The following is an 18,733-nucleotide window of genomic DNA, read 5'->3' on the forward strand; positions in this document are numbered from 1 at the left end:
GTGTCATACTCTCTAGACACACAAAAACATCCCCACAACAATACAACAGTAATTTATTAATTTATCCAACCCAAGGTGGCCCAAAGAGAGCATGTTCACCCTCTTTCTGTAAAGTACAACAGTGCTTTAAGCGCAATAGGAATGTCAGCATGGCAACATGCTCGAGACATTTTACTCAACACCACAAATGTCAGCCTCGTGGTGGAGCTAGAGGAAAAGTCATTGTCAAAACAGATTATGTGTTGTTTGTTTCAAACCTTGACATTAACGTTTAACTGAAATGTAGCACAGAAAAAAAAAATATCAGTTGGTATTTGTCTCCACCTAGTGGCTGCTCCTGCTCTGGTCACACACTCCTTCGATATTAAACCGTTTGTTTTCTCTGCAGGACATGAAAAGCAAAACACACCCCTTAATGCCGCTAGAGGGCGTTTTAAATACCTGCAGCAGGATCAAGCTGGACGTCATAACCTGTCTTTTAAACACATCCTTTCATGTTTATCAAATAATCCTCGAGAGTCTGTATTAAAGCAAATGTAGCTAGCTGTATATTTGGCCTTTACTAGGAACAGTGCCATAACACTGTGCCTTTGAGGTCCTGCATTTGGGGGATTTAAATGATATACTGGGTATATTATAGGCTGATCTAGTATCTTAAGGGTGGATATTAATATAATATATATACACACACACACACACATATATATATATATATATATATATATATATATATATATATATATATATATATATATATATATATATATATATATATATATATATATATATATATATATATATAATATACATTTTGACAATTTGAAAGCCAACCAACAAAATAGATAAAATTGTCAAATCCAAAGTAGAGCCACAACTGACTCTGTTTTTATTTGATGATCGATTGGTTTGGGTTTATTATAAATGTATGATTTAGGTCTATACAAAATAAATTGAATGAACAACAAAATAAACAAGGATCATATAACTCAACTAAAATAATCATTCTTCAGTGGTGTTATATATGTCTACACACACACACACACACACACACACACACACACACACACACACACACACACACACACACACACACACACACACACACCGTTCTGTTTAATTGTGTGCTTTTATTTTGGAACCTATAACCCTTCAGTGAGTCTCGTTTCCTCCTGATCCAGGGTTATTAACCGTGTCACGTGATAGAAACAGAACACCGGGTTCATGAGCATCCGGCATCCGGCAGGTTGGACACATATGTTGAACATCGTAACATCGTCCTTCCGAGTGAAACGTTGACTCACCTGGCTCGTGGGGGAAACCGTCTGGGAACAAAGTACAACCGACACAAGTTTCGCAAAGTAAACTCCTCAGTCAGGACAAGGTGAACCGTATAACCGGAATGTAGCTGCTTGTTTCGTTTGGTGTTTCGGTAGTGTTCAACAGAGTTTAAAGAGACCATTAATGTCTCAGAAGAAGAAGAAGAAGATGTTCTCCTTCCTGCGGTCAGGTGAGTCCGTTTGTCTCAGGTGTTGTAATTAAAGCCAGCGGCGGTGGAACGTAACATTTACTCATGTGCTGTAGATACTCATTTGAGGAAGTTGTATTTTACTTGTTTCATTTTATGCTGTTTTATTACTTACAAAATACAACATGAGAAGTTTATTGTAAATTATTGTTTTTAGTCCAAAAAGGTAAGATCATCCAATGTTTTACAAAAAAGCAAATATTAGACTATTTATTTTTAAAATGAATACTCATTATGTGTGTGTGTGTATGAAATTTTTACACACAACTTGACTTGACCGCTATGTTGAGAACCACTGAACTAAACTACCCTACTTATATAAAGCAATTAAAACTCTACAGCTGCTTACAACTTGTTACAACAGTATTAATAATATACAATTGTCATCTATATAATTGTGTTGCACAATGAAACATTGTACTTTGTTATAATATATCTGATGCTCCTTCTTTTGCTAAGATTTCTAATGCATTACTTTTACTTGTGGCAGAGTATTTTTATTTTCATATTTTAGTGTTGTTAGTTTTACTTCATCCACAGTTTATATTGTTCTTATCAAATGCTGAGATGTGACTTTCTCCTCACATGCCCCTTGATATATTTTAATACATTTAACATATGATTTATAGTGTAACAACAGTTCCGATTGACCTCATCATTCTTAATGGCGTCCATCGTTTCCGTTGGTTTATAACATAACATCCCCCATAAAGTTCTTACAGGAACATATCACTGCTTTGCTGAAGTGATGCTGGTTTATCAACAGAGAGCACAGAAGCCCTGGATTTCACTCCACATTAGGCTGAATGATTGCACTTCTATTTAGCTATTTGCACCATTAAAGTAGAATAGAAATTGCGCTTTAGCATCTAAACAGAAGTACAAAAAGCAGTGATGTGTAGAATAAACGGTGATGTATAGAATAAACATAGAATGTAGAACAAGCAGTAAGGGGCAGATACAAATATACTAGAATACATACGGTAAGTATAATAATCGATTATTGCAAGAGTAAGATAATATATACAGAATAAAGCTGGAAGTATGATACAGTTTGATTTTAGTGTATCAAATATACTATACAGTATAGACAGGAGTAGAAATATAAGTATGTGTGCACATATAGAGTAAAGGTAAGTGTGTGTGTACAGGAGTGAGCATTAACAAGTATGACAGCAGGTAGAGACACATAGTGATGTAAATAATAATAATAAACATATGTAGTTAAGTGTCCATCAAATCTGAACATTTTAATAGAATTTATCTCAGAAATGTTTAATTGTTTGTGTTATACATCTAATAAAGGGGCCATTGATTTTATACAATGTCAAAAAAAGAAAGAGATTTACTGTATTAATGGATTATAATTATTAATTTATCTCATCTCATCTTCAACCGCTTATCCGGGATCGGGTCGCGGGGGCAACAGCTCCAGCAGGGGACCCCAAACTTCCCCTTCCCGGGCCACATCAGCCAGCTCTGACTGAGGGATTATTAATTTATGAATGTGTGAAATCACTTGAATGTTGCAGCTGGCGGGTATTTTATAATCTATAATATTACATCAGGATTTAATAGTTTATGATATTTTGTAAAAAGTAACAAAAGCCGTGAAATAAATGTGGAGTAAATACGACAATATAGGCCCCCATATTGTAGTGATGTAAAAGTAAAAATTGTACTTAAGTACAGTACATGAGTATATGTACTTAGTTACTTTCCACCACTGTCATTCACACACAAGTGACCACTTAGAAACCCCAAATACTGTCAGTGCAGAGGTGAAACATTTGTCAGATAAGAGCAGGATTACTGACATTATTATTACTTTGCAAAGAAGGCCTGCGACTGACAATAATGATTATCTTTGCACTTTTTTTCTCATGGTTCCCTCTGTGTGTGTGAGAAGGATTTTGTTCTGGCCACCTAAATCTTTTAAATCTCATTATAACGACCTGTTTGCTTCCAGTCAGAGACCCCCCTCCTGAGAACATCCACATCTCCTCTCTGCCTCCCAGTGTTCCCACAGATCAGGAGCCAGAACAAACCGGAGGACGAGGTGAGGGTGTTTGTTGTGTGGCTCCCCTGGCACTGAACAAACTCAGCGTATCACTGATGTATCTCCGTTCATCCGGCTGCCGTCACTTACCGAGAGCTGTCGCCGCGCAGCTACATTTAGAGCATTATCCTAGTTTTTAGCGGTTGTCCATCATCTTTGATGCAGACTGAAATATATCTGCTCAATAACCATCTGACGGATCGCCATGAAAGTCACAATCACAGAGGCGATTCAGAGTTTTTAACAAGGGAAAAGAAAAAGCATTGGAGTCATTTTTAACGAACAATAACAATAAAGAACAGAAAGAGTACTAGATGAATTAGCACATAATTCGTGGTTCTCAGATATCTTTGAAAATATCAAATGGATTGACATGAGTTTTTATTTTAGCATCATCATCAGGTCAAAATTTAAATTGCATCTACCTACCTATCTACCTATCTATCTACCTATCTACGTACCTACCTACCTTCCTACCTTTGCTGTCATCAAATGTGTAATTTATCATTTTAAAGAGGTGAGAGAACCAGGGCAGATGCATTTCATTGCATTTTCATGTAAAACATTGACACTGTTAAATGTATATGACAGTGAACCTGAACCTGAGTCCTTGTGGGGATTAGCTGTTGTTATTTCACCATGCGTTCGGTCACATTCCAGCCGGTGACACGGAGGAAGAGAAGGCAGTGATCCAGACCACACACACACAGGGAGCGTCTGCTCCCGCGGTCTTCCTCCAGAAACAGAACAATGAGCCTGTTTCCAGTACTTACTTTGAACAGAGGGTCCCTGTTCCCGAGGAGGACAGCGAGGTAATCCACGAGTCCGTGAAAAGTGCCAAATAAGAAAGCCTGTATTAAAAGTTATGCCAATTTCCGGTATAGACCGCTGTTTGTTTTTAAAGGTGTCAGTGTTACAGCTTGTGTTTCCGTGTCCTGTAGAGCCGGTTTAGTTTCTGCAAGCTGTGGGCCTTCAGTGGGCCGGGGTTTCTGATGAGCATAGCCTACCTGGACCCAGGGAACATCGAGTCTGACCTGCAGTCTGGTGCTAAAGCTGGCTTCAAGGTAACGGAAGTAATGCTTGGACCACAGTAACTGACACTGACCGTTGTGATCACTTTATTTTAGGGTTGATTAGGAATGACTTGATGTGTGCTTGAATGAATTTTGCATGATATTAAGTGGATATTTTTTGATATAACACCATATGAGCATTTAATATAATCAAACAGTGAACTGTGTTCCACTGTTATGCGTCACGTGAGGCAAAGCTCTTCATTAAGCAGAAACTTCAATAACTCATTTAGTTCATAATTGGGTAATGCTTTATTTCTGTCCTTGGATGTTTCCTTGAAAAAGCTACACGCCTGTTCTAGTTCAAATAGAGACAAAGTTTATTTGGTACACTTCAAATGGATTACTTACAGTTTAATGCCAACATAACATAAAGTCTGTTAATCTTTGAAAAGCGGGTCACCTGAGGTAAACATATAATCCAACATCTATAAAGAAAAATGTTTATATGGCAGTACACTCAACTAACTTAAATAGCCGTCTAAAAAACAGACTCTGAAATACTGTATCCCTAAAATATAACTTTCCCTTTTTATTGCAGACTTCTCAGAAACATTCATTTGGTTCAGCAAAAAATAATTTCACTGACAGTCAATAAACAATTTTATTGGATTTACAGCCCTATTGCTACTAAAATCTGTGAAAACAAATACTATCCCATAATGTTATCACAGTAATTGACTGAACACAGACCTCACAGGATAAGATGTGCATGTTGTCGGCATACCATTAAACAGGAAAGACTGTGAATGGTGTGGGCTGGGCTGGGTTATAATTATAAGCTGACTTGTAGGATAACAATGTAATTCAACAAGTTGAAAAAAATTACACAACTTCTTAGCGATCACGTCATTGTCTCCCCCTAGCTGTGTCCTTAATCACTGCCAGACATGCAGCTTCCTTCTCACTCTGTTGTCGGTATTCTGTCACCATTCAGTCAAGTAAGCTGTGCTAACAATAATACTTCTCACAGGACAGGTCACTTTTATTGGCTCGACATTAGAGAGTCTCACGGTACTGCAGGTCAAAGTTTAATAAAGGAGAACTTTGTCCTGCAAAAACCTGGAAGCACATTCCTGCAGTGGTTAGTCACAGGAGCTTAGAATAAAGTGAATGAGAGGTGGAGTGAATATTCACAGAATGTGACCGAGCCCTCGGACTTAAAGCCTGACTGTCGAGTTTTCCAGTTCAGGAAACTCCACTTATTTGTGTTTCTAAAGTACTTAATGTCCCAATATTGTTGGGATGAATCTATTCTACAAACAGCTAAAGCGGTTTAAAAAACAAAACAAAACAAACGTCAGTGTTTAATGAAAGACAAGAAAACTGTCCCAGACAATATCTGGCCTTCTATCAGAGTATTATTATTATTATGTTGAAACAGAGTTAAACTTCCCTAGCAGCATGACGTAAGAATAAAACACTTCATTCATCATTTTGAGGTTTTTCACGTTAAAACAACTGAAGTGTGCAACGTCTGAAATGACCAATCGCATGTAATGTTGTGTAAACCTGTAAAGTTCTGTGTGAGGAATTGAATTTGTAGAAAAGAAGAATTCTACCAACGGTGAGGATACACAAGCCGTCTAATTTTAAAGTTTTTGTAGTCGACCTTAGTCCACAGAGAAACACATTAAAAACACACAGCTACGTCTCTTCTTCCTTTTCGCCCTCTTTTCAGTTGGCAAACAGCAAAACTGCCTCGGCTGTATTTAAATATAAAATAATAAATCTCAGAGAAAGTCAGAGATGACAGAAAGTTGTTTTCACTTCATTCCTCTTGCTGTGTGTGATTACTTTGTGTTATAATGCAGCCAAATTCACAATGAATTTGTTCTCATTTAGACATTTTTCTTTCTTTTTTTCTGTTGTCAGAGAACTGAACGAGTAGTTAATAGTGATTTAATTGTATTTGTTTAACAAGCAGTCACAACAGAGCTGCTGCGCTGATAAAATCATTTTATAATCGGGACGTTGTCTGATGGAATCAACATAAATCCAGGTCGATGACAGCAGTTCCTTGACACTGTTCTGCACACTCAACCGCAGGAGGTGAAGCAGTTGGAAGAAATCGTTTGCTTGGTAGGAAGTTCAAGGCAGAGTTCAGCAGCGGGGGAAAACAAAGCAGGCGAGAGGCAGGCAGGCGGAACTGACAACGAAGGCAGAAACGCCAAGAGTGGGTAGTACATTAATCGATCTGGCAAAAAAACGGAGGGATTGCAGAGAAGATTTGAGGCGACAATAAAAACAAAGAGGAAAAAATGTACAGATTCATTAAAAAAAAAAACAGCTTAGTGTGGTCGTAGTCTCAGGGCAAACAGAAGTGCTTTTACAGACACCCGGGTACAGATTCATATTCACATGCCGTTTTCTGGTTTAAGCCTGAATTCAGGTGTTCACAAGAATGTCGAACCACAATATCTGCTGTTAAAAAAAAAAAAAGGTTCACGCTGAGGTTTCTCTGACTCAAATGATGTGCTGTTGTGATTAATGCACAGTTTGAAGTGATTGATAATATAGGAAACTAGAAAGGTGCACTAAGTAGACTGCAGAACTCCTCCAGGTGTGTCTGCAACGACCACTGCTACAACCCATAATTGGCTAACACCCCCCCCTCCCCCCATCTAGATACTAACGGGCTGTAGGCCGTCGTAAAACCCACACAAATCAGGTTGTATAATCTTGCCTAGAGCAAAATTAAAGTCACCTAGCAGCTGCTGAGTTGCTGAGAGGTACAGCCGTGTGTGAACTGGTATGGTTCTGTTAGCGGTTATCCAAACACACTGTTGTTTTACCACTGTGTGTCTAACCGGCCCCTGTGAGTGAGGAGTCGGCAGTCGATGGCAATATAAAACAGGCCAGAAAAGGTGTTTTTGAGAAAGTGTGAGAGGTCCTTGAGCATGCAGCCATAACTGGCCTCCCGAAATGATTTAAAATAGTTTGCTGCTGCAGAATGCGAGATTAGCCGTGGACAGACGCAGAGGTGCACACTCGCTCACGAACGCACGGAAACACGAATCGCATGATATCATTTCCATAATAAATGTGTAAATACAATTTGCAAAACATTCTCAGGACTTGTTTCACAGGTTAACAGAGGTGGATTTAAACGCATAAACTCTTGGATTATTTGTTAACATCATTTCACAAACGTACTGACCCTTTTATTTGAGCTCATAAAGACGGACTATTAACGATCTCTGCTCTCGTCTCGTCAGCTCCTCTGGGTGCTGTTGGCAGCCACCATCACCGGTCTGCTGCTGCAGCGGCTGGCGGCTCGGCTCGGCGTCGTCACCGGGATGCACCTGGCCGAGGTCTGCAACCGCCAGTACCACACGGTGAGATATCAGTAATCTCTGCTGTTTGCGTGAAATATCTACAGCGCCTGCTAACGCATCACTGTGGTCGCTGTTCTCATCAATGATGAGCTTCCCCCAATAATCGCCAGCAAAGCAGAAACGATGTAACTGAGAGGCTATAAGCAGAAGTAGAAGCTTGTTTAATGTAACTGCCTCATTGCGTAACCAGAATTGTTACAGTAGCTGTAATCCTTGGAATATATGAGCAAAAATATTCACTTAACCCGACTGTGAGTTTAAAATAGTTTGAGAAAATGTGTTTAAATTTACAGTTAAATCCAGAGTGACTTGTAAATGATTGTGTAAAAATGCCTCTGCTTCCTGAAGTGGAACTGTTCACCACATGGCTGAAAAAAAAACAAAACCATGTGACCGGCCCTTTTTGTTCTCTGGAGCTTAACTCCTGTGTTTCTGCTGGACACATTTTAAGAGGCTCCAATGCATGTGAGAAACAATTACAGGGAGTACCCAGTCGGTCCAGTCAGTGTTCATGTACATAATCCATTTTAAAGTTTAAAGCTCTGAGTTAGTGTTATTTATATCACTGAATTTCCTGCACTGAAATATTTTACTTTGAAATCTGAATTGATGTGGTTTGATTTCCCCTCTTTGTTCCCAGAAGATTATTTAAAATTGTACAATTTTAATTATTTAGCTTCAGATATTCAGATTCAGACACAATTCAAGTGTTTCCAGTCACTCGCCTGATCTTTTCTTCAAACTGTAACCTGATAGAACAGAGGTCTGACCGGCTTCATTCAACTCGGTTGATTATCTTTTGGAGCCCAGATGTTCATGTGAATGTTTCATCTTGAATATTTGGTGAATCTGTTTTTTTTTTCTTCTCAATAATCACACCTGTGTGGTCCGTCCAGGTGCCTCGTGTCATCCTGTGGTTGATGGTGGAGCTGGCGATCATCGGCTCAGACATGCAGGAGGTCATCGGCTGCGCCATCGCTTTCAACCTTCTTTCCTCCGGCAGGTAATGTGAACAGTCCTCTAAGTATTCAGATCCTTAACTTAAGTACAAGTACAAGTACTAATACCACACTGTTAACATACTCTGTTACAAGTAAAAGTCCTACATTGAAAATGTTACAGTTAAAGTATGTGAGTATAATCAGTAAAATATACTTTACTTATTAAAAGTAGAAAAATGTCCCGTGTCTGTCATACTATTATATATTCTATAATATACTTAATACTATAATTTTACTATTGTAGTTGGTTGAGTTGGTATTAACTAATAATTATTTTAATTATGGATTAATCTGCTGATTATTTTCTTTATTAACCAATTGATTGTTTGCTTTGTTGTTTAACCAGAGTGGCATCTTAACAATGTTAAGTGTATGTGTGTGTGTGTGTGTGTGTGTGTGTGTGTGTGTGTGTGTGTGTGTGTGTGTGTGTGTGTGTGTGTTCGTTCATAGGATCCCCTTGTGGGGTGGTGTCCTCATCACGATCATCGACACGTTTGTCTTCCTCTTCTTAGACAAGTATGGTAGGTTGCGGTCGTACTCTTACAGGGAAATATGTCGCCACAACAACAATAACTACAACATCCTCATTTCTGTCTCTGCAGGCTTGAGGAAGCTGGAAGCCTTTTTCGGTTTGCTCATCACCATCATGGCCATCACCTTTGGATATGAGGTACAAGGACTAGAACATGTTTTCCTAAACATTTTTCACATGTTGGTGTGTGTGTGTGTGTGTGTGTGTGTGTGTGTGTGTGTGTGTGTGTGTGTGTGTGTGAGACATGTAGAAGCTTCTTAATTCACTAGCGGTGTATACATACTGACATAGTTTATGTCGTAGAACAAAACTTTCTTTCCTTATTTCAGCCATCTAACCAAAAACCCATTCACAGAACCGTTGATTTTGATACAAATTGGAAGTCCAAAAAAACCCCTAAATTCCGGGTTTTGGGACTCATTGCTGCACCACTCTATCGAGGCATCAATATTAAATTGAGACCGTTTCATAACCAGTTACAAACTTCTTGTAGTTTGCTTAAAAATGAATAAAAGGTATCTGCAAAGTACTCCAAGCAACTTATGTATTTATTTTAAATGCACTGCAGTTTAACATCAACTCATTTCATCTCTACTGAAATGTCAAAAAAACCACTCTGAAAATACAAGATACATACATGAAGACAAAAATACAAGAAGGCCAGAGTAACGTATACTGAGATGACTTTTGTTTTCTTTTAATTGATAATTCATTGTGTTCATTGTAAAGTTGTAACAATGAGCGAATGTAACATTGTTTGTCCTTAGATTTTTAAACTGGGTTTAATCTTCTCACATCAGATCGAAGACGGCTTTATGAAACGGTTGAATCCTGTTTGTTTGTTCGAAACGGGCTTTTTACAATAAAACTTCCTTTTCTGAAGCAGCTTTGCGGTCACACTGCGTATCCAAATCTGGACTGATTATTATCGTCTTCTCGTTAACATCTGCACATGCGCCGCTTTCCCTTTTTGGCAGTATGTGACGGTGAGTCCAGACCAAGGCCAGCTGCTGAAGGGGATGTTCGTGCCGTACTGCGAGGGCTGCGGGCCCGTTCAGCTGGCTCAGGCCGTGGGCATCGTGGGAGCCGTCATCATGCCGCACAACATTTACCTCCACTCTGCTCTCGTCAAGGTGCGATCAACCGCTGGATGTCTTATCAGCTTTGTGAAACTTGTGTCGGCAAAACGTCATAACGGTCCAAATTGTCCTCTCAGTCTCGCGATGTGGATCGGTCGAACAAGAAAGAAGTAAAAGAGGCCAACAAATATTTCTTCATTGAGTCGACCATCGCGCTGTTTGTCTCCTTCCTCATCAACGTGTTTGTGGTGGCTGTCTTTGCGGAGGGTTTCTACGGACGCACAAACCAAGAGGTGGTGAGTATCTCATAATCTAAGAAGAGTTACGTTCCATGACGTCTTTTGGAAGGTCAAAACGGTGTGTGTTACTTTTCTTTGGCTGCTTTGCTACAGACGTGTGTTTTTTTTTTTTTGTTGTTTTTTTTATTCCAGTACAGCGTCTGCAATCAAACAGGAAGTCCTCATTCACATCTTTTCCCTTTGAACAATGAAACTCTAGAGGTGAACCTCTACAAAGGGGTAAGTTCAGCTCGGTAAATGAACTTGAGGTTGGGTTTTGTTGATTGAGCGATATCAATTGAATCAATTATAAAGCTCTCTTAAGTAGTGGAGGCAGATTTATAAAAGAACGCTCAGAATTGAAGCCACAGAGACGGAGCTAATCTGACTTGTAGTCTCCCATTGTACTGTTCTTAAGTACATTTTTCAGATACTCATGTTTAATGTTTTTCCATTTTATGCTACTTTATACTTTATCTTACAACTTGAGCTACTTTGCAGATTCTGATTAATAATAAAATCAAATCAACAAATGAATAATGATGCAATGTACTTTTTGTATATTTACCTCAGAATTTTGAATGCAATACTTGTCCTTGTACTGGAGTATTTCTACACTGTGTGGTTACTCTTACTTAAGTAAAATATCTGACCACTTCTTCCTCCATTGTGTACAAGTTAAGCTCCATAAACCCTGCCTACACTACCCATAAAACATCCCAATTTAAAATGCAGGTTTTCATAAAGTTAAACAAATATTACAAGAAAATATATTTTATGCTTTCTACCAACTCTTGAGGGAAATATCGGCCTGTCTGCTGAGCGAGTTGAGTACAAATGAGATGAAAGTTGCTAAATCGCTCTGTTAAGTTGAAGTAAATGTGATCATTCTCTGTAGTTTTTTCATTATGAGTCACATTTCTCACAGTCATGTCATTCCTCCCCTGCTTTTATTGAGCGGCGTGGGACTTTACTGGTGACTTTAACGCTGCTGTTGAGTTGACCAGCGTCTGTGCTCGCGTGTCTGCTTTCAGGGAGTGGTGCTCGGCTGTTTCTTTGGCCCGGCAGCGCTCTACATCTGGGCCGTGGGGATCCTTGCAGCCGGTCAGAGCTCCACCATGACTGGAACGTACTCCGGCCAGTTTGTCATGGAGGTTAGTGGAACGTAACACGAACAGTGGAAATGTCAGCCCTGTTGTTTAACTTCATCGCAATCACACATCAGTCAGTTGTTTTACTATTTATTTCTTTAGTTGTGGCCTAGTTTTGGTACCTTTTTTTTACATCAAAATGTCTGTGTGGAATCAGACTTTATTAATTCAAGCGAGGTAAAGATACGCACACAGTTTGCTTCGCTGTCACAAACAAGTGCAGTTCTCTTGTAAATGTCACAGAACGCCGTGTTTTCCTGTCCTCCAGGGTTTCTTGAACCTGCGCTGGTCGCGTTTCGCTCGGGTGTTTTTGACCCGCTCCATTGCCATCACTCCCACCCTGCTGGTGGCCATCTTCCAGGACGTGCAGCACCTGACGGGCATGAACGACTTCCTCAACGTGCTGCAGAGCATGCAGGTCAGGCTTAAATCAGCATCTCTCCACCTTCACTTGCTTCATCTTTCCTGCATATCACCTTTTAGTTCACCCTTTTTTGCTCTCATAGCACATTCCCATATCATTCAATCAAAAAGGAGGACATTAATATGATTAAAATATTTTATTCAAGCAAATAGGACTGAGTTAAATAACTGGCTCCACTTTGGAATAGACACATATTTGATCTCACAATCTAGTACATTTCTTGTTCTTGTTTTTAATCATGTAGCCACAATAATAAAGGCTTTTTAACAGTTCCTTAACAAAGCAATGTGCCTTACTTTGGGGGTTTCGGGGAATCTAATCCCTCTCAATAAGAAGAAATATCTTTTTTTTTAACTTTTATTTGAAATACCTGTTCTTTGCTGTCTTGAAATGATAAACTACATTTCAATATTCTAACATATTCATTCTTCTCTCACAGTTGCCATTTGCCCTCATTCCCATCCTCACTTTTACCAGTTTGCCGTCTCTCATGCATGAGTTTGCCAACGGATTGTAAGTTCATCTACATCATGAAGACGCAGAGACGACTGATAATTGTCTCTTCAAACACACGCGTTCCTCTTTTCCCTGCAGAGTGTTTAAGATCGGAGGAGGACTCGTGATCGTGGTCGTGTGCGTCATCAACATGTACTTCGTCGTGGTCTTCGTGACCTCCCTCAACAGTGTGTGGCTGTATGTGCTGGTGGGATTCCTCTGCTTGGCATACCTGACGTTTGTGGGATATTTGGTAGGTAACATCAGGGGAGCGGATCTTGGTTGTTTCACTGTGAAACTTAAAACTGGTTCCCGCGACTTAATCTTCAACTATAAGTGCAGTCTGAGTATGGCACAGAGCATAGTCTGGTCTGTTGATATTGAAAATGTTGCTGCTGCTTTTAGCTGCCTGTTATTATTCTGATTAACTGGGAAAATCCAACAACCCTTCTCATGCCAGGTGATTCGAAGATGGTTGAAAGCTTCAGGAAAAATCTCATAATGTTATGGAAGTTTAAAACTTATCCATGATCACTGGGATGAATAATTGCAGTAGCGATGAAACAATAAGTTGATTAATAAATTAGTCGATAGAAAACACATCTGTCTTGATAATCAATAATTTTTTTAAGCAACAATGCCAAAAAACTTCTAGCCTCTCAAATGTCTTGTTTTCTTAGTCTTTGATAAGTCTTTAAATTTCAGGACTGTTGGTTGGACAAAACATCTTTGAAAAAACTAAAGTTTCACTATTTTCTGGCATTTTATAGAACAAACGATTAATGGAGGATATAATAAGCAAATAATAAAAACAATCATCGTAATAGCGATAGTAGAATACAACATTTTTTTCAGTACTTCCCAGCAGTGATAGTAATTCTTTATAAATATAGTTATAAAGAAAAATAAAGTATTGTTACATCACACAGCAACATAGTTCACCATTTGACATTGCATCTCAAACATATATAATCTTATTTTATATTTTTTCATTAAAACCTGATGAGCTTCATAAACTTTTTGTTTGAATCCAATCAAGAACTAGATGGCAAATCATTTTGTGCAGTTAAATGCACTCGGCGATCAGGCAGAACCGTGGCGCCTTATCATTATCTTCAGGGTCTATTCTGCATAATAATAGTGTGATTTTTGAACCAATACTCGCATGAAGACGCTGACTCAATCATGTTTCTTTCGCCTTAGAAACATAGACAAATGTGGGTCTGTTGTGTTGAGGAAATGAAAGGGAGATGCCAATAAATGCTTTTATCTCATCACATTTGGACCACTATAATTCTCTTTTTTTTTTTTTTTACCTGCCTTTATAAAGCCTCCCTACACCATTTATTAAAGAACCGCCCAAAACGCTCCCTTTAGGCTCTTAACACGATCCAACAGATGGTCACACATTACGCCTAATTTAATCTCTGTGAACTGGTTTCTTGTTCATTTTAGAGTTCACTTTAAAATGTTGCCGCTCACTTACAGAGCCAAGAATATCACGGACCTTCTGCACTCCCACACCACAACCCAGGCTCTTAGGTCCTCTAACCCAGCGTTTTTTTTTTGTTTTTTTTACATGTACCTCGAATACATTTTAAGCGTCGGGGAGGTTGTGCTTTCCAGTCGGCAGCCCTAAGCTATAAACTGTAATAGTCTCCCAATAATCTTGATGTCTTTTGGTCTCAGCGGAAAAAATGCTAAAAACCCATCTGTTCAGGCAGGTGGCGTTTTTTACGTTTTATCTTGTGCCTTTTCTCTCTTTTTGCCCTTTCATAGTTTATTTGGTGTTTGATTTGATTTGACTGTGAAGCACTTTTGTTGACTGGCTTCTGTCAAAGGTGCCACATACGTAAACGTCGATCGCATGCTCGCTCATTCTGAATACGTGATCTTTGTCTGATCAGTCCACTGATACATTTTGAATCTCTCCGTCTGTGCTGCAGGTGTGGTTGTGTTTGATAGCTCTGGGAGTTTCCTGCCTCGACCCGACCAGCATGAGAGGGAACGACACAACCATCCTGATCGAGCAGCGGCCAGAGTTTGACTCCTGAATCACATGTGGACCTTTTTGTTTTCAAACCGTGGAGCTGTGAGCAACCCGACTGACCTTTTTGCGGTCTTCTCTTCCAGCACATTTAGCCTCCTTAAGTGCCTATTTATTAATAATAGAAGTTCAGAAATGAGTTAAATAGATGTTTTTATTTAGTAATCAAGAAACTGGTATTGTCAATGTCTGTATCTTTAGTCACAGCCCAAATACTGATTTTACAAAACAATTAAGATGAGTTTTGCCAACTTGACTGTTTTACAGGTGTGAATGAGGTTTTACTGTAACGCTGGTCACAATTAGAGTTAACTGATAGTTGCTAGATAAAGCACACTGCTTCGTCTAGTCCACTTTAATGCCCGTCTTAACAGTAGGACAACTGAAGACTGAAAACAAAACGTGATACATTGCCTCACAACTTAACCTCCCTGTCTTACATTATAACACTCTGACATTATTATTATTATTGCCGGCACGGTGCACCATGAAGGTCCCTTTCTAAACTACACAAATTCATTGAATTAAGAAAACGTTCAATAAGGTCATCCACCAGATCTCTTGACAGTCAAATATGTAAGACTTTTATAAATCAAAACGAAGACTTTTGTTTGTAGAAACTGAATTCAACGCACTTTAAGACTCCGTGCAGTCTCTCTTTTGAACACAGGGGGGCAGTGCAGGCCACCGAAGACGCTCCTCAGATACAGTAAACGTCTCACCACCAGAGTCGAACAACAGAACACAACACATTAAATGACACTGTGTGTTACATCACGTTTTATGTGTTGCATCACGTTTTCTGTTGTTGTTGTTACAGCTGCACAGGAACAGCTTTCTTGGATCAAACGAAATACAGTGTGATTGGCTGCGGTGATTTGACTGCTATGTTCCTGTACATGCAGTTTAAATTTGACATGCCTGAGGTGACGGTATGTCTGAAGACTTGCAGCTATTGTGCAACTGCAAGCAAGCACTGCTGGTTTCGGTGTTGCTTGAATTCCAGTCCTGAAGTGCTTCAGCATTTGCAAGCCCAGTAGAGGGACAGGTTTTTTCTTTGCATTGTGGCGGGGAACTTTTTTCATTTTTTTTTTTTTTCCTTTTCCTGTCATGGAGGCAGAGTTATGTAAGAGAGGAGAGTCTTCCCACCGCCCCTCTCTGTTTTTGTTTTTCTCAATGAGCCAATGTCTCCCTGCCTAGGCCTCACAGCCTGTCCAGTAGGCCCCTTTCCTGGAAACATAGCCTAGCAGAGGCCACTCAGGGGCAGGCCTGCAGAGGTGGGAGCGTAGGGGAGGAGAGGAGGCAGCGAGGGAGGGTGGGCGCTTCCAGCAAATCACATGATTGTAGACCCTACAGCCCCAGCCCAACGAGAGGCTCAGATGCTGCAAGCACATTTCAACAGCTAGTTTGTCATCAACATGATTGGATGTAGCAATGCATGGCAGAGTGCATGAGGCTGTAAGTAGACGCTGTGGACTCCCAGGTGTGAAATGTAGAAATAGAACCACAACGCCTGATGGATGGATATGGTGTGTGTGTGTGTGTGTGTGTGTGTGTGTGTGTGTGTGTGTGTGTGTGTGTGTGTGTGTGTGTGTGTGTGTGTGTGTGTGTGTGTGTGTGTGTGTGTGTGTGTGTGTGTGTGTGTGTGTAAGGGGGGTAAATGTTGTTTTTGCCATTAATGTCAACATCTCCACAGATTTTTTTGCTATGCAGTATAACTTGTTGAATAGTTTTGTACAGAATATTTCTGAATCGTTTCTCCAATATCTACAATTGATTTACGTTAATATGATATGATAAGCTATTTTAACAGTGTTGTATTTGTATATTTGCTTTAATGTGTCGACAAAGTAACAGATTTGCAGATGTAAGTCACTGATTTATTTTTCTTCTAAGATATCCTTGATGAATTTGTAATCGCAAAAGCCTTGTTTTATTACTGTTGCAGATTTTTTTTATGAATTTCAATGATAAAAATCATTAAATGTGTTATCGAATTATAAACAATCCCAGTGAACAAACACAATAAACTACAGCACAGGAATTGTGTTATTAAAAAAAAAAAAATCACATAAACTTGCATATCATATACTTTCCTTTCACTCTGAATATGAATTTCAGGTTTGAAATGTGGCACATGTAGGATTCAAATCTCCGTTCCCCTCGTGTTTTTTTTTTTTTATTTTTTATTTTTTTAAACATGCATGCCTGCGCATTAGTTCTGTTAACTGGTGAAAGATGGATGTAGGTTTAACTTGTACCTGATGTTTGAAGTCACATGTTTTGGAAAGCTTTTTCCAGGGGTACAACGACGGCAGCGGCAGCATCGACACTCAGCTCAGGGCCTCAAACGGCAGCTTTTCTCCCTTTGCTCTTCTCCTCAGAGGAATGCAACGTTACAAGACGGAGAGGGCAAGACGCACCAGAGATCAGGCAAAGATAATGAATTTCAAATTGATTTAGTAAACGGCGGCATCGGCTCTAAACCGCAGGACTTTTTCCAGCTGTGCGGTCCATACTTATTTTGTATATATTTTTACACAGATCTGTCAGTGCTGCCCTAAAACGCCCGACACCAGGAATGCAAACAGCAGAGCCATTCTTGTTTATGTCTTGCATTGTGGCCACTGTGGGCACTGGCTGAGCTTGTGGTGTAAGGGGCCCACATGTGTTTGGAATTGGTGGAGTGCTTAGTTCAACTGTGTCGTTTATTCCTTTTATTAACAAATTTCTTTCTGATTTCTTCAGCTAAACTGTTTTAAGGATGTATGCAGTGCGTGTGTTCTCTACACCACTCGTGTTTAATGTGCTTTAGACATTGCAAATATCTGCTGTTGCTCAACTCCACATCACAGGTGCTCAACATGCATGACGGTGTCAGTGTTCATTTACTGCAGGACCTCCACGCTGTAAATATCCAGGGACCCACTGGTTAACCATATTGCCTAATATGATTTCAAAACCACTTCTATTTATGCAAAATGTGCTTTAGTTCTCTTCATTATACTCAGTATAGTGAAAAGTGATTATAAAATACACAATACACTTTATTTTAATCAAAAACAATAGAAATGTTTATGTATTTTTTTTTCCTCCTAGATACAAAATAATTACCAAGTTTTAACATAGTTGATAAAACATTATACTTGTCTGTGTTTTTACATTATGCAACCGTAATGTTTACGATCGTCATGCGTGGTAAAGTAACTGCGTTAGAGCCTGTTGTTGTACAAATGTTTGGAGATTGCCATAATGCAGGAGTTCCCAGAGAAAAGTCCCCCAGCAGGTTTCAGGCAAAAACAAGTTACAGTTTCATTTTCTTATTGTGTCAGTAAAGGGAAGCAAACTGAGAGAGAAAATAAAAAAAAAGAAGAGCCTGGGTCATTGGTTTCACTCTGCCCTCTGTTACCTCCACACATAAAGTACTACTGAGGACAGTTGGTATGTTGTTTTGCATGGGGATACATCTACCAACAAAACTCCTCTGGAGTTCATCCATCTGCTGTTCCATGCATCAAACTGTAGATTTAGTGTTGACTGACTATATCCTTTGAAAGTTTATTAAATAAGCCTCACAACTAATTTTGGTTTCCTTGCTAATCGGAGGTTGTGATATCGCGATTTTACACATTAAAACCGCGAAGTTTATGTTTGTAAACTAAAAGGCTACCCCTCTGTAGCGTAAAATGTGAAGTCTACAATTGGCAACTTCCGGACAATAATAGCCTACC

At 39.3% G+C, this 18,733-nt stretch overlaps 1 protein-coding gene across 2 annotated transcripts; it reads left to right on the forward strand.

Moving 5' to 3' along the window:
• Positions 1 to 1,245: 1,245 nt before the first annotated feature.
• On the forward strand, positions 1,246 to 18,382 carry LOC137889331 (natural resistance-associated macrophage protein 2-like). Of its 2 annotated transcripts, XM_068733135.1 has the most exons (16): positions 1,246 to 1,507; positions 3,495 to 3,584; positions 4,245 to 4,396; positions 4,526 to 4,648; positions 7,876 to 7,995; positions 8,892 to 8,998; positions 9,447 to 9,517; positions 9,599 to 9,666; positions 10,506 to 10,661; positions 10,745 to 10,903; positions 11,039 to 11,125; positions 11,920 to 12,039; positions 12,305 to 12,454; positions 12,900 to 12,973; positions 13,055 to 13,208; positions 14,902 to 18,382. In XM_068733135.1, exons 1-16 carry the CDS (start codon positions 1,462 to 1,464, stop codon positions 15,007 to 15,009), a joined length of 1,785 nt encoding a protein of 594 aa, XP_068589236.1. In that variant the 5' UTR covers positions 1,246 to 1,461; the 3' UTR covers positions 15,010 to 18,382. The 2 variants fall into 2 exon arrangements, with proteins under 2 accessions (XP_068589236.1, XP_068589237.1); XM_068733136.1 differs by lacking the exons at positions 12,900 to 12,973; positions 14,902 to 18,382 and having other exon boundaries at positions 13,055 to 13,144.
• The last annotated feature ends 351 nt before the right edge of the window (positions 18,383 to 18,733 follow it).

Source organism: Cebidichthys violaceus, unplaced genomic scaffold (assembly GCF_023349555.1).
Source record: "Cebidichthys violaceus isolate CVI_PGR_0920_01 unplaced genomic scaffold, fCebVio1.0.p SCAF_6, whole genome shotgun sequence".
NCBI lineage: Eukaryota > Metazoa > Chordata > Actinopteri > Perciformes > Stichaeidae > Cebidichthys > Cebidichthys violaceus.

What these genes read in the sequence shown, in the direction of transcription:
- LOC137889331 (XM_068733135.1), top strand. Translation starts at nt 1,462, where the DNA reads ATGTCTCAGAAGAAGAAGAAGAAGATGTTCTCCTTCCTGCGGTCAG. An exon ending in AGAACAAACCGGAGGACGAG is followed by an intron (nt 3,585 to 4,244) that starts GTGAGGGTGTTT and finishes GTCACATTCCAG; the next exon opens with CCGGTGACACGGAGGAAGAG. An exon ending in GCAACCGCCAGTACCACACG is followed by an intron (nt 7,996 to 8,891) that starts GTGAGATATCAG and finishes TGGTCCGTCCAG; the next exon opens with GTGCCTCGTGTCATCCTGTG.